General features: G+C 39.1%; 1 protein-coding gene across 2 annotated transcripts; it reads right to left on the reverse strand.

Annotated features, from left to right (window-relative positions):
• Nucleotides 1-229: 229 nt before the first annotated feature.
• Nucleotides 230-16,215, reverse strand: slc25a19 (solute carrier family 25 member 19). 2 transcript variants are annotated; one of them, XM_061973451.2, is made up of 7 exons: nucleotides 16,044-16,215; nucleotides 11,722-11,873; nucleotides 11,492-11,647; nucleotides 7,098-7,268; nucleotides 3,042-3,222; nucleotides 2,818-2,948; nucleotides 230-812 (listed from the first exon to the last, which is right to left on the reverse strand). In XM_061973451.2, exons 2-7 carry the CDS (start codon nucleotides 11,851-11,853, stop codon nucleotides 615-617), a joined length of 969 nt encoding a protein of 322 aa, XP_061829435.1. In that variant the 5' UTR covers nucleotides 11,854-11,873; nucleotides 16,044-16,215; the 3' UTR covers nucleotides 230-614. The 2 variants fall into 2 exon arrangements, with proteins under 2 accessions (XP_061829435.1, XP_061829434.1); XM_061973450.2 differs by having other exon boundaries at nucleotides 232-812; nucleotides 11,722-11,882.
• Between the last annotated feature and the right edge of the window lie 713 nt (nucleotides 16,216-16,928).

Here is a 16,928-nt window from a genome sequence, read left to right on the forward strand (position 1 = left end):
CCTTAGAGATAGGGTGAGAAACTCTGTCATTCGGGGGGAGCTCAAAGTAAAGCCGCTGCTCCTCCACATCGAGAGGAGCCAGATGAGGTGGTTCGGGCATCTGGTCAGGATGCCACCCGAACGCCTCCCTAGGAAGGTGTTTCGGGCACGTCCGACCGGTAGGAGGCCACGGGGAAGACCCAGGACACGCTGGGAAGACTATCTCTCCCGGCTGGCCTGGGAACGCCTCGGGATCCCCCGGGAGGAGCTGGACGAAGTGGCTGGGGAGAGGAAAGTCTGGGCTTCCCTGCTTAAGCTGCTGCCCCCGCGACCAGACCTCGGATAAGCGGAAGAAGATGGATGGATGGATGGAATGTCAACACACTCCCCTTATAAATAGTACACTTTACATTGTACTTGAATCCACACATGTACATTTTGATTACATAAACACGATTACGTTTTTCCGTTCAATATTAAAACAACCAAATGATATTCTTAAAAAAAAAAAGACATGATAACTTTTAGTATAATATAATAATGTTTACATATACGTAAAAAAGACACAAAAGCATATGACTTGTATGTAAACACAATACAGAGCACCGAGTGACTACGTCCTTTATGTCCCGTTATCATCTTTTGTCCTTCACTCCTCGGCTCTCCTTGAGGTCACGCAGTGCGTTGAGGAAAAACTCGTACCAAAAAAAAGTCAAACCCGTTGAAAGCGCCGACTTCACCAGGCTGGGAGAGAGGCCTTTAGAGAAGCCTCGAACGCCCTCTTCTTTGGCAATGCGGACCACGCAGTCCGCCAGGCCCCGGTAACGCCGCACCTACACGTAAGAACCTTGGTTAAAGACATGTATCTCCCAACACATGTCAACAATATCATCTTGAAGGTTTAATGTATTGAAACATTCTTCAACATATCAAAGTGTGCACAGTTAGGAGACAGAGTCGAAATAAATGGGACAACAATATTTAACTGGAAGTGAAAATGTGTAGTAATGCATTTTATACGACACCAGACTCAAAGATAGCTATATATTTGGCAGCCTAATAATTTTGCACCCATTACCCTTTATATTAGAAGATACAACTTTCACTTTCTTTCCTCAAAAAATGAAGACCAAATTACAAAGTTTGAGGTGATATATCATTGTGGACGGACTGACAGCATTATATTTGGGCAACAGTCAAATTAAACATGCAGAATTTAATTTGAAATCAAAATAAATCTAAATTCTAAACAATTCCCATTTTTTAAAAGGGAAACGTTATTCCTATATTCTCACATTGTGAATATAATCTAATGAATTCAAACATTAAATTGTAACTACAACTTTTGTGTCTAGTAAAATTAAAACTTGCATATGTATTTATATGCATGTACACATACATACATACATATGTATGTATACATACATACATACATATGTATGTATACATACATACATATGTATATATACATATGTATACATACATACATATATGCATACATATGTATACATACATACAGATGCATACATACATACATACATACATACATACACACATACATATATATACATATGTATATATATACACACATATGTATACATACATATACATACATATGTATACATACATAAATATGCATAAAGACATATGCATACATACATACATACATACATACATACATACATATATGCATACATATGTATACATACATACATATATATATGCATACATACATACATACATATATGCATACATATGTATACATACATACATATATATGCATACATATGTATACATACATACATACATATATGCATACATATGTATACATACATACATATATATATGCATACATATGTATACATACATACATACATATATGCATACATATATATGTATACATACATATATATATGCATACATACATACATACATACATATATACATACATATGTATACATACCTACATGCATACATATGCATACATATGCATACATACATATGCATACATACATGCATATGTATACATATGTATGTATGTATATACATACATACATACATACATATGCATACATACATACATACATATGCATACATATGTATACATACATACATACATATGTATACATACATACATACATACATATGTATACATACATACATATGTATACATACATACATATGTATACATACATACATACATATGTATACATAAGTATACATATGTATACATATACAAACATACATATGTATACATGTATGTATGTATATAAATATATATATACATACATACATACATACATATATGTAAACATACCTACACATATATACGTATACATACATATTTATGAATACATACATACATACATACACACATACGTATGTATGTATGTATGTATATATACATACATATACATTTATACATACATACATATATATACATGTATACAAACATACATGTATACATACAGTACATATACACACATGTATACATACATACATACATACAGTACATATACACACATGTATACATACATACATACACATGTATACATACATACATAAATATACATGTATGCGTACATACATGTATGTATTATGTTTACATATATATTTATGGATGTATACATACATATATATGTATTTGTACATATAAATGTATGTATATGTTTACAAATACACATTTATATATGTATGTATACTTATGTATGTATGTGTACATGCACACGCATGCGCGCACACACATAATTATATCAGGTGAACATTTAAAAAGACTAAAGCTGCAGAGTGTGTTTAGTTGAATAAGTGTGTTGTGTTATAAATGAATGAGGAGCTCACCTGTCCAAAGTGTACTCTGGCCTCCTCAAAACCTCCAACCTGGAGTCTTTTCTTAAAGAGGTCAAAAGGATACGTGATTGTTTTGCTAATGACTCCTGCTCCACTCCCACAGATCAGACTCCTGATGTTTTCTTGGACGTTGTGTGGGGAAACAACAACAACAAACAACCGAAATCAATCAATGAAAGCAAGTATAAATGTACCGTCGTATGACCTTCACTGACCTCCTGATTTCCCAGCAAAGGGGGGCGGAGTCAGAAGCCTTTTAAAGACGTTGTAGAAGAAGAACTGCAGGCCAGCGTAAGGAAAGACAGCGATGAGCGTGGGAGAGAGGCCGCGGTAGAACGTCAGCACTCCTTCTGTGCGCCACATTGTCCGCACGGCGTGGGTCAGCTTCTTGTACACCTGTTAACACACACTCGGCCTTTACAGCATGATCAACACTCACCTATCAAATAGTGGCCTCCTTTCTAGTAGACACTGTCCCAATTCGTGAAGTCAATTATATTTACAGTCATGGTCAAAAGTTGTCATGGCTGTCTTGAGTTTCCAATCATTTCTACAACTCTTATTTTTTTGTGATAGAGTGATTGGAGCACATACTTGTTGGTCACAAAAAACATTCATGAAGTTTGCTTCTTTTATGAATTTATTATGGGTCTACTGAAAATGTGAGCAAATCTGCTGAACACAGAACTTTCCTCCAGAAGGTCTTGTTTAAGTTAAAGTACCAATGATTGTCACATACACACTAGGTGTGGCGAATTTATTCTCTGCATTTGACCCATCACTCTGGATCACCCCCTGGGAGGTGAGGGGAGCAGTGAGAAGCAAAGGGGGCCGCGCCCAGGAATCATTTTAGGTGATTTAATCCCCAATTCCAACCCTTGATGCTGAGTGCCAAGCAGGGAGGTAATGGGTCCCATTTTTATAGTCTTTGGTATGACTCGGCCGGGGTTTGAACTCACGACCTACCGATCTCAGGGCGGACACTCTAACCCAGGGGTGCTCATTACGTCGATCGCGAGCTACCGGTCGATCTCGGAGGGTGTGTCAGTCGATCACCAGCCAGGCATTAAAAAAATAGTCCTAAAAATGAGCGATCATAAATCTTCACTATGACGTCACTTTCGTCACTTGATTGACATTCACGGCACCCGAGGGTCTTCTGAGAAGACGCTGGCTACTGCCAGCTCATTAAAATTACCGACAGGAAGGCGAGAAACACTTTATTTCAACCGACTCTGGCGCCGTACCTGTCGTCAAAACTCCAAAGACCGACTGCACAGTTGCACAATAAAAGCTCTGCTTCATCCTGCTTGCGCTACCAAAATAAGAGTCTCAGGAAGCTGGCGTTCACAAGCTAGCAAGCTACGGAGTTTGCCAACAATGTATTTCTTGTAAAGTGTATAAAAAGGAGTACGGAAGCTGGATAAATAAGATGCCAAAAACCAACCACTTTCATGTGGTATTGGACAGAAAGGAGGACTTTTTTTTCTCCTCCATTCGAAAATGCAAACCTTATCATCACCACTGTCTGATTCCAATCAATGCAAGTCATCAGAATCAGGTAATACACCAACTTATATTCTTGTTTTCATGAAAGAAAGGAATCTATATGTGTTAAACATGCTTGTATTATCTTTAAACACCTTTAACTTGTTAACAATATTAACTATATGTGTTAAACATGATTGTATTATCTTTAAACACCTTTAACTTGTTAACAATATTAACTATATGTATTAAACATACTTGTATTTTCATTAAACACCTTTAATGTATTAACAATATTAACTATATGTGTTAAACATGCTTGTATTATCATTAAACACCTTTAACTTGTTAACAATATTAACTATATGTATTAAACATACTTGTATTTTCATTAAACACCTTTAATGTATTAACAATATTAACTATATGTGTTAAACATGCTTGCATTATCATTAAACACCTTTAACTTGTTAACAAAAATATATGTTTCATAAATAAGTAAATATAAATTATATATATGAATGAGGTAGATCCCCACGACTTGATCAATTGAAAAGTAGCTCGCCTGCAGAAAAAGTGTGAGCACCCCTGCTCTAACCACTAGGCCACTGATCTTTGTCCATGTGATGTCAGATGAAACAAATATTGAGCTGTGAAAAACGTGACAATGGGAAAGTCAAAGAAACGCGGCACAGATCTGAAAAAAAACGAATCATTGACTTGAACAAGTCAGAAAAGTCACTTGGAGCCATTTCAAAGCAGCTTAAGGTCCCAAGAGCAACTGTGCAGACAATTGTAAGTATAAAGTGCATGGCACAGTTTTGGCACTGCCACGATCAGGAAGAAAACGCAAGCTATCACCTGCTGCTGAGAGAAAATTGGTCAGAATGATCAAGAGTCAACCGAGAACCACCAAAAAGCAGGTCTGCAATGAATTGGAAGCTGCTTGAACACAAGTGGGGGCACAGGTCCAGTGGCCATGGATGAAGTGCTGGCTGTCCAGAGTCGGGACCCGGGGTGGACCGCTTGTCTGTGCATCGGCTGGGAACATCTCTGCGCTGCTGACCCGTCTCCGCTCGGGATGGTGTCCTACTGGCCCCACTATGGACTGGACTCTTACTCTTATGTTGGATCCACTATGGACTGGACTCTCACAATATTATGTCAGACCCACTCGACATCCATTGCATTCGGTCTCCCCTAGAGGGGGGGGGTTACCCACATATGCGGTCCTCTCCAAGGTTTCTCATAGTCATTCAAATCGACGTCCCACTGGGGTGAGTTTTTCCTTGCCCTTATGTGGGCTTTGTACCGAGGATGTCGTTGTGGCTTGTGCAGCCCTTTGAGACACTTGTGATTTAGGGCTATATAAATAAACATTGATTGATTGATTGATTGAAGTGTCAGTGTCCACAGTCAAGCGTGTTTTGCATCCGCATGGACTGAGAGGCTACCATGCAAGAAGGAAGCCCTTGCTCCAGAAGCCACACCTTAAGGCTCGTCTAAGGTTTGCTGCTGATCACATGGACAAAGATAAGACCTTCTGGAGGAAAGTTCTGTGGTCAGATAAAACAAAAATTGAGCTGTTTGACCACAATACCCAGCAATATGTTTGGAGGAGAAAAGGTGTGGCCTTTAATCCCAGGAACACCATTCCTACCATCAAGCATGGTGATGGTAGTATTATGCTCTGGAGCCTGTTTTGCTGCCAATGGAACTGGTGCTTCACAGAGAGTAAATGGGACAATGAAAAAAGGAGGTTTACCTCCAAATTCTTTAGGACAACCTAAAATCATCAGCCCGTAGGTTGGGTCTTGGGCGCGGTTGGGTGTTCCAACAGGACAATGACCCCAAACACACGTCAAAAGTGGTAAATCAGGCTAGAATGAAGGTTTTAGAATGGCCTTCCCAAAGTCCACGTGTGGACTCAAGGTGTGGGCAACGTGTCTGAGACCCCTGGTTTTTACATAGCACAAAGCAAAAAAAAAAACTGTGTATGCAGTGTTATTTAATTTTAAATTTCAAAAAAATTTTGTGGCTCCCATTGTTATCTATAATTTGTGAAACTGGTCAAAATGGCTCTTTGACTGGTTAAGGTTGCCGACCCCTGCACTAGGGCATATTTGCCAACCTTGACGACAGGTTGTAGAGGACGCTAAAGGCAGTGCCTTTAAGGCATGCCCCCATTATTGTTGTCTGGGTGGAAATCGGGAGAATTTCGGGAGAATGATTGCCCCGGGAGATTTTCGGGAGGGGCACTGAAATTCGGGAGTCTCCCGGGAAAATCGTGAGGGTTAACAAGTATGCACTAGGGCCCATTTAGTGTTGCCAATCATGTCTTTGGAGGTGGGAGGAAGCCGGAGTAGCCGGAAGGAACCCACGCAGAACATGCAAACTCCACACAAAGACCCCGAGCCTGGGGATCGAACCCGGGACCTTCTTATTGTGAGGCACGCCATGTTGTAGCTTTATTGTTGTGAGTTCAAACCCCGGCCGAGTCATACCAAAGACTATAAAAACGGGACCCATTACCTCCCCGCTTGGCATTCAGCATCAAGGGTTGGAATTGGGGGTTAAATCACCAAAAATGATTCCCGGGCGCAGCCACTGCTGCTGCCCACTGCTCCCCTCACCTCCCAGGGGGTGATCAAGGGTGATGGGTCAAATGGAGAGAATAATTTCGCCACACCTAGTGTGTGTGTGTGACAATCATTGGTACTTTAACTTTATTGTTTCACTACTCCTTTGTTTCACAGCTTTAATGATGTGTGACAGCTTCTTACCTTGGGTTCGCCCTGAGCTGCAAAGCGCGTGCGCAGCGTGTCCAGAGGCTGACACACCACGGTAGCCGAGCAGGCGGCCAAGCCTCCGCACATGAAGTGCACTCCTGACGTCTGGCTGTCAAAGGGCGTCATGTCGTGGACCACCCTGGTCAGACACTCAAAGCTGGCAAACTGCAAAGTACAGACAGACACATCGACTCATTTTAGAATATTGACACGTTTAGAAACAAATCTTAACATATACCATATTTTTCCGGACTATTAGGCGCACTTAAAATCCTTTTTTCCCCCTCAAAACTCAAAGGTGCGCCTTATAACCCGATGCGCCTAATGTAAGGAATAAATTTGGTTGAGCTTACTCACCACAAAGCTATTTTATTTGGTACATGGTGTAATTATAAGTGTGACCAGTAGATGGCAGTCACATATAAGAAATAAGTGTACACAGCACTATGATGGCAGTCACACATAAGAGATACCATATTTTTCGGACTATAAGTCGCAGTTTTTTTTCATAGTTTGGCCGGGGGTGCAACTTATACTCAGGAGCGACTTATGTGTGAAATTATCAACACATTAGCGTAAAATATCAAATAATATTATTTATCTCATTCACGTAAGAGACTAGACGTATAAGATTTCATGGGATTTAGCGATTAGGAGTGACAGATTGTTTGGTAAACGTATAGCATGTTCTATATGTTATAGTTATTTGAATGACTCTTACCATAATATGTTACGTTAACATACCAGTTGGTTATTTATGCCTCATATAACGTACACTTATTCAGCCTGTTGTTCACTATTCTTTATTTATTTTAAATTGCCTTTCAAAATTCTATTCTTGGTGTTGGCTTTTATCAAATACATTGCCCCCAAAAAATGCGACTTATACTCCAGTGCGACTTATATATGTTTTTTTTTCTTCTTTATTATGCATTTTCGGCCAGAGCGACTTATACTCCGAAACATACGGTACGTGTAGACTGCAATATGACTCGAGTAAACAACACCAACATTTTATATGTTCCATTGAAAATATAGAACATTACACACGCAATATGTCTCAAGTAAACAACACCAACAGTCTAAATCAGGGGTAGGGAACCTATGGCTCTGGGGCCAGATGTGGCTCTTTTGATGACTGCATCAATCTTAGCTGGCATTAGGATAAGTACTGAATAATTCTGCTGGTAATCACAGTGTTAAAAATAACGTTCAAAATACAAAGCATTCTCATGCATTTCAATCCATCCATCCGTTTTCTACCGCACCTGTTCAAGAAGTCGCATTAATGGTAAGAAGTACTTTATTTATTATTGGTTAGCTTCAGAATTACAATGTTATTAAAAAGAATAAGGGACTTATTATACTCTAAAAATGTTGGCTTATTTATAAAAAATGCACACATTTAGTTGTATTCAGTGTTAAAAAATATTATGTGGCTCTCACGGAAATACATTTGAAAATATTTGGCTTTCATGGCTCTCTCAGCCAAAAAGGTTCCCGACCCCTGTTCTGAATGTTCCATTTAAAATATAGAACATTACACACGGTGCTCAAAAATATATAAAAATGTTTTACTACGACTTTGGTAAGTTATGAAGCCGCACCGCTTGAATAATTGTCGGCGCATTAAACATAGGAGTATTATTATGGTGTGTGTATATAAGGTAAGACATATTATCTGGCGTTTTGTTTCGCAATATTATGTGAAAGCAACTTTTCTTACCTTCTGGTACCTACTGATCTGAATTTGGGATCTGCATGAATCCTGAAAAATTGCACGCGTCCGCCTTTGTACTCAGTGCCAACACCGTAGTCGATAATCTTCTACTTTTTCTCTATCTTCTTATGTGACATTCATTCTCCGCTGTTGCCATTTCTAATATAAAGTAGTGTAAAGTTCTTACTTATATCTGTCAGTAAACTCACCATGAAAGCGCTAAAACAAACCGGTGTAGTGAGTTCACATTATTCACCCAAGGAACTTTAGTTATTAGAGCAGGGGTGTCAAACTCATTTTAGATCGGTGGGCCACATGGAGAAAAATCTACTCCCAAGTGGGCCGGACTGGTAAAATCACGGCACGATAACTTAAAAATAACACATGGCACACTGACAAAGCTTAACCTATTGTTACTATAACAATCTACAAGGTTAATATAGCTGGCTTCTCTTTCTTCCCCTCCATTTTTCGGTATTCATTTTTTATCTCTAGTTATCATTACGTATATGTATTGTTGCATTTGAACAACTGTATTGTTGAAAATAGAGGTAAATGATTGTTATTATTCATTATCAATAGTGCTATTTCTATTGGTATTTTTATTGCTCCATTTGTAGTGTAATAATGCTCATTGTCATTTCTGTATTATTATTTATTTCATTAACTGCTTCTTTGCTATCACTTTTACCATCATATTTGTACATATCCTATTTGCTGAAGTTGCTCTATTGTTGTTGTTGTTATTGTTGTGTTTGCTGTCTCTGTCTTATCCCCCACAATTTCCCCCTCTGTCGTCCTTTTTTCTCTTTCTATCCCCTCCTGCTCCGGCCCGGCTGCACCAAATGATAATATAAATACATTTAATAAAGTCAAATACAAATAAGGCAACAAGAGAAGTATCCCACACTTCTTTTTTGTAAAGTAAATTTGTACAGCCGATATGGGCGTCTACATCAACTGTATGATTTGCCTGAGAAGCTGGACAGAACAAAAAAATAAAAAATAATAAAAATAAAAATAAAGACAACTTCAGAGTGTTTTCTTTGTTTAAAAATAGAACAAGCACATTCTGAAAATGTACAAATCATAATGTTGCTAGGATTTTTTTACACTTACATGTTGCGGTTAATAGTATTCTATCTTTATCTTTATCCTTTATTTAACGGGGTAGGATTAAATAAGCTCTGCTTCTTCCTACTCCTTTTCGAACATGTTGAAAAGAGAAACTGGAAATTGTGATGTATCATGTTGTATGCATGCATGTTCGAAATAAACTCAAACTCAACTCAACTCAACTTATTTGTCGTTATTTATACTTTCTGGATAAATTATGTGATAATGTTCATCAGTCAACTCATTGGTGTTAATTTTAAATCTACCAAGATAAAAAAAAAAAAAATCAAATTACAGGATGTTATTTATGTAGTTTGATCATTTTCCTTGACTGGTGCACTAACATGGGGTTTATTTATTTTTTACATATGTAGCATCATCTACAAAGATAAAAAGAATTGCTGTTATGACATCTAGTGGACACATTCAGAACAGCAGTTTCTTTCATTCGAAAATTTCGGCTCATTTTTATACTTAGCAAACTCATCCCGCGGGCCGGATAAAACCTGTTCACAGGCCGTACGTTTGAGACCCCTGTATTAGAGAGTTACGGTCGGACGGTTTTTTACGGGACACTTTTCCGGCGGATGAGGAGATGCTGCTCCGTTATTGATTGACGTAAAGTCTGAATGTCATTAAAACAGTTAGCGACATCTTTTGACACTTCTTCCACTCCCGTCCTTGCACGCTACACCGCTACAACAAAGATGACGGGGAGAAGACGCTGAGCCACGTAAATAAGACCGCCCACAGAACGGCGCATCCTGAAGCGACTGTCAGAAAGCGGCTTGAAGATAATGTGTAAAACATCATCTATGGGACATTTTGACCAAAGAACCAGCATTACATGTTATGTAGACCACAAGGAAGTCTTTTACATTTAGAAAAAATCATAATAATAATATGACTCCTTTAATGCGCCTTATAATCCGGTGCGTCTTATATATGAAAAAAGATCAAAAATAGACCATTCATCTGCAGTGCGCCTTATAATCCGGTGCGCCTTATGGTCCGCATAATACGGTACTCCAAAGCGCTTTATATTGTGTTCAAAGTGTACAAACCTTTACTAAAATATAGACTTTTGTCGAGGCTGGAACCCATTATTAATGTTTACATTGTTTCTTTCTTGCTTCGATATACAAACTTTTCTAGTTACAAACCTCAGCTCAGTGGCCTTGTGGTCAGAGTGTCCGCCCTGAGACTGGGAGGCCGTGAGTTCACACCCTGGCCGAGTCCTACTAAAGTCTACAAAAGATGGGCCCCATTACCTCCCTGCTTTGCACGTTTATATAGTTACAAAAAAGCAAGTAAACGATAATTAATGGCCAACACTTTAGGTCGAATTAACAAGAGGAAACATTTTCTACTGAACATTTAAGCAATTTTCACTACACTAACCAACATTTTAACAGTAGATTTACCTGCTTTAATGCGCCCTATAATCCGGTGCGTTTTATATATGAAATTTTTTTTTTTTAAATAGACCATTCATCGGCAGTGCGCCTTATAATCCGGTGCGCCCTATGGTCCGGAAAATACCGTACTGTACCTGGACTGCTCCGTAGCAAATCGAAAGAAGCTGTGCGGGGACGTGGCCCTTCCAGAAAGCCGAGAGGCCCTCCTCTGTGTGAATGCAACGTGAGGCCTGAAATAATCCGCTGTACTTTCCTGTTGGCCTGGCAGTGGACAGACTCTCGATCTGCAGCTGCACAGCAAGGCAACACGTGAACACTAATATGACGTACCTCCGGTCGAAAGCAGCTGTTTTCTTATTATTACCTGAAATCGTATTTTGATGACGTCGAGGGGGTTGATGATGGCCCGGGTGACCATCCCAGCGGCTGAGCCAGCCAGGGCTGCTTCCTCTGCAGCGAGGGGCGCCCCCTGTGCCCCGGGGTCATAGCCCACCATGTCTATAAGGCCTCTGGCACCTGTTAAAACTGGGAAATTATAATAAATCGTTATGAATAGAGATGTCCGATAATGGCTTTTTTGCCGATACCCGATATTGTCCAACTCTTAATTACCGATTCCGATATCGATATATACAGTCGTGGAATTAACACATTATTATGCCTAATTTTGTTGTGATGCCCCGCTGGATGCATTAAACAATGTAACAAGATTTTCCAAAATAAATTAACTCAATTTATGGTAAAAAATGCCAACATGGCACTGCCATATTTATTATTGAAGTCACAAAGTGCATTATTTTTTTTAACATGCCTCAAAACAGCAGCTTGGAATTTGGGACATGCTCTCCCTGAGAGAGCATGAGGAGGTTGAGGTGGGCGGGGTTGAGGTGTGGGGGGGAGGGGAAGGGAGTAGCGGGTGGTGTATATTGTAGCGTCCCGGAAGAGTTAGTGCTGCAAGGGGTTCTGGGTATTTGTTCTGTTGTGTTTATGTTGTGTTACGGTGCGGATGTTCTCCCGAAATGTGTTTGTCATTCTTGTTTGGTGTGGGTTGACAGTGTGGCGCATATTTGTAACAGTGTTAAAGTTGTTTATACGGCCACCCTCAGTGTGACCTGTATGGCTGTTGACCAAGTATGCATGGCATTGCCTTATGTGTGTGTAAAAGCCGCATATATTATGTGACTGGGCCGGCACGCTGTTTGTATGGAGGAAAAGCGGACGTGACGACAGGTTGTAGAGCAAGCCTGGGCAATTATTTTACTCGGGGGGCCAGATTTAGATTTTAAAAAAAGGGTGTCTGCGGGCCAGTACATCTATTTTTAGGAACACTAATCCAAAACCTCACAATAATGATTGAAAGATAAAAACGTTATGACAGACCGCCTTAAAAAACGGAATGGAATTTGACATTTTTTTTACTGAATGAGACACCCAGAATGTACATGAAAATAAAGACTGTGGGATTTACAATATTAACTATGAATGATAAAACACTGAATATTGACAACATATTTTACAATCAACCGAAACGCAACCAAAATGCAACAAACATAGTGAAAAAACCCCCACCTACAATCTGAGATACCTCATAGTGACCATAGTAAGTAATTAGATGACCATAGTAACTAATTAGATGACCATAGTAACTAGTATATGATGCCGATTCCAACCATTGAAAGACTTAGTATAGTTCAGGGGTCGGCAGCCTTTACCACTCAAAGAGCCATTTTGACCAGTTTAACAAATTAAAGAATTAAAGAAATGAACTCAAGTTATGGTAAAAAATGCCAACATGGCACTGCCATATTTATTATTGAAGTCACAAAGTGCATTATTTTTTTTAACATGCCTCAAAACAGCAGCTTGGAATTTGGGACATGCTCTCCGTGAGAGAGCATGAGGAGGTTGAGGTGGGCGGGGTTGAGGTGTGGGGGGGAGGGGAAGGGAGTAGCGGGGGGTGTATATTGTAGCGTCCCGGAAGAGTTAGTGCTGCAAGGGGTTCTGGGTATTTGTTCTGTTGTGTTTATGTTGTGTTACGGTGCGGATGTTCTCCCGAAATGTGTTTGTCATTCTTGTTTGGTGTGGGTTCACAGTGTGGCGCATATTTGTAACAGTGTTAAAGTTGTTTATGCGGCCACCCTCAGTGTGACCTGTATGGCTGTTGACCAAGTATGCTATGTATTCACTTGTGTGTGTGAAAAGCTGTAGATATTATGTGATTGGGCCGGCACGCAAAGGCAGTGCCTTTAAGGTTTATTGGCGGTCTGTACATCTCCCTACGTCCGTGTACACAGCGGCGTTTTAAAAAGTCATAAATTTTACTTTTTGAAACCGATACCGATAATTTTGAAACCGATACCGATAATTTCCGATATTGCATTTTAAAGCATTTAGCGACCGATAATATCGACAGTCCGATATTATCGGACATCTCTAGTTATGAACAAGCGATATGATTAAGTTGCTCAGAGTTTTAAAAAAGTAAGTTGTGCTTTATATTCAGCAAATAAAAGGTACACAAGAGAAACATGATTAAGAAAACGTTGCACTGTATATACAGTCGTGGTCAAAAGTGTACATACACTTGTAAAGAACATAATGTCATGGCTGTCTTGAGTTTACAATCATTTCTACAACTCTTATTTTTTTGTGATAGAGCACATACTTGTTGGTCAGAAAAAACATTCATGAAATTTTGGTTCTTTTATGAATTTATTATGGGCCTACTGAAAATGTTGGGTCAAAAGTATACATACAGCAATGTTAATATTTGCTTACATGTCCCTTGGCAAGTTTCACTGCAATAAGGCACTTTTGGTAGCCATCCACAAGCTTCTGCTTGAATTAGAGATGTCCGATAATATCGGACTGGCCGATAAATGCTATAAAATGTAATATTGGAAATTATCGGTATCGGTTTCAAAAAGTAAAATGTATGACTTTTAAAACGCCGCTGTGTACACGGACGTAGGGAGAAGTACAGAGCGCCAATAAACCTTAAAGGCACTGCCTTTGTGTGCCGGCCCAATCACATAATATCTACGGCTTTTCACACACAAGTGAATGCAAGCATACTTGGTCAACAGCCATACAGGTCACACTGAGGGTGGCCGTATAAACAACTTTAACACTGTTACAAATATGCGCCACACTGTGAACCCACACCAAACAAGAATGACAAACACATTTCGGGAGAACATCCGCACCGTAACACAACAGAACAAATACCCAGAACCCCTTGCAGCACTAACTCTTCCGGGACGCTACAATATACACCCCCTGCTACCCCCTACCCCTAAACCCCACCCACCTCAACCTCCTCATGCTCTCTCAGGGAGAGCATGTCCCAAATTCCAAGCTGCTGTTTTGAAGCATGTTCAAAAAAATAATGCACTTTGTGACTTCAATAATAAATATGGCAGTGCCATGTTGGCACTTTTTTCCATAACTTGAGTTGATTTATTTTGGAAAACCTTGTTACATTGTTTAATGCATCCAGCGGGGCATCACAACAAAATTAGACATAATAATGTGTTAATTCCACGACTGTATATATCGGTATCGGTTGATATCGGAATCGGTAATAAAGAGTTGGACAATATCGGAATATCGGACATCTCTAGTTTTTAACCTTATGGCAGTGCCATGTTGGCATTTTTTTTCCATAACTTGAGTTGATTTATTTTGAAAAACCTTGTTTAATGCATCACAACAAAATTAGGCATAATAATGTGTTAATTCCACGACTGTATATATCGGTATTGGTTGATATCGGAATCGGTAATTAAGAGTTGGGCAATATCGGAATATCGGCAAAAAAAGCCATTATCGGACATCTCTAGGTTTAATTTTTGACCACTCCTCTTGACAAAATTGGTGCAATTCAGCTAAATTTGTTGGGTTTTCTGACATGGACTTGTTTCTTCAGCATTGTCCACAAGTCAAGACTGTGGGAAGGCCATTCGAAAACCTTAATTCTAGCCTGATTTAGCCATTCCTATACCACTTTTGACGTGTGTTTGGGGTCATTGTCCTGTTGGAACACCCAACTGCGCCCAAGACTCAACCTCCAGGCTGATAATTTTAGGTTGTCCTGAAGAATTCGGAGGTAATCCTCCTTTTTCATTGTCCCATTTACTCTCTGTAAAGCACCAGTTCCATTGGCAGCAAAACAGGCCCAGAGCATAATACTACCACCACCATGCTTGACGGTAGGAATGGTGTTCCTGGGATTAAAGGCCTCACTTTTTCTCCTCCAAACATATTGCTGGGTATTGTGGCCAAACAGCTCTATTTTTGTTTCATCTGAACACAGAACTTTCCTCCAGAAATGTCAGATGAAAAAATTCAACCAGAAATCACTTTATCACAAAAAAATAAGAGTTGTAGAAATGATTGGAAAGTCAAGACAGCCATGACATTATGTTCTTTACTTTTGACCACGACTGCAGATAAAGAATTATATTACAGGTAAATTTTTCGGATCTCAATGTTGTTAGTGCGAAAATGCAGATGAAAGTTGCCATTCTGCAAATGTGTCAAAGTAAATAGGAGAGTATTTTCCTGACAAAAGATGTAATTGTAATGTCATTCATTAGTGCTCAACTAGCATGTCAACAAACCCTAGAGGGCACGTTGTAGGACTATGCTCACAACAGCTCGCTAAAGACGAAGGAGTCGACTTACCTAAATGTATCGTCCTTTTTTAGATAATTATTCAAGCCTGTACATAAAATGTCAAAGTTAAATCCCCCATAACAACTTAAATTATCCGGCATTGAGCGACGCATCTGCTTCCGGGTGCTGCCGCTGTCTACTTCTTCTACCGGCGCAGTGGACCAATGGTTAAAACGGTACAATACCGCCACTGGTGGATGAAGGTGGTCATTACATCAAGTATTGTATAGTTGAGTTTGATTGGAACATGCATGCATACAACATGACACGTCACAATTATCCAGTTTCTCTATTCAACATGTTCGAAAAGGAGTAGGAAGAAGCAGAGCTTATTTAATCCTACCCCTTTTCCTTTACATGGCAGTTGCTAACACTTTTGTTCACTTCCTGTTCTCAATTTGTTCACAATATATTCCATAAGTAGAGATGCCGATACATGCTTTAAAAAATGTAATATCGTAAATGATCGGTATCGGTTTTTTATTATCGGTATCGGGTTTTTTTTCCTTCTTTTTTTTATTAAATCAACATAAAAAACACAAGATACACTTACAATTAGGGCACCAAACCAAAAAACCTCCCTACCCCATTTACACTCATTCACACATAAGGGTTGTTTCTTTCTGTTATTAATATTGGGGTTCCTACATTATATATCAATATATATCAATACAGTCTGCAAGGGATACAGTTATTAATATTAACAATATATCAATATATATCAATACAGTCTGCAAGGGATACAGTCCGTAAGCACACATGATTGGTCCACTAATAGTACTAACCTTTAACAGTTAATTTTACTAATTTTCATTAATTACTAGTTTCTATGTAACTGTTTTTATATTGTTTTACTTTCTTTTTTATTCAAGAAAATGTTTTTAATTTATTTAT

This window comes from Nerophis lumbriciformis, linkage group LG22, assembly GCF_033978685.3.
Source record: "Nerophis lumbriciformis linkage group LG22, RoL_Nlum_v2.1, whole genome shotgun sequence".
NCBI classification, from domain to species: Eukaryota; Metazoa; Chordata; class Actinopteri; order Syngnathiformes; family Syngnathidae; genus Nerophis; species Nerophis lumbriciformis.

Excerpts from the sequence above, each read along its gene's own strand:
- slc25a19 (XM_061973451.2), bottom strand. The coding sequence starts at position 11,853 with ATGGTGGGCTATGACCCCGGGGCACAGGGGGCGCCCCTCGCTGCAGAG. Across the intron at positions 11,648-11,721 it reads TCATCAAAATACGATTTCAG|CTGCAGATCGAGAGTCTGTC; the intron begins GTAATAATAAGA and ends CTTGCTGTGCAG. Across the intron at positions 3,223-7,097 it reads CAGCTCAGGGCGAACCCAAG|GTGTACAAGAAGCTGACCCA; the intron begins GTAAGAAGCTGT and ends GTGTGTTAACAG.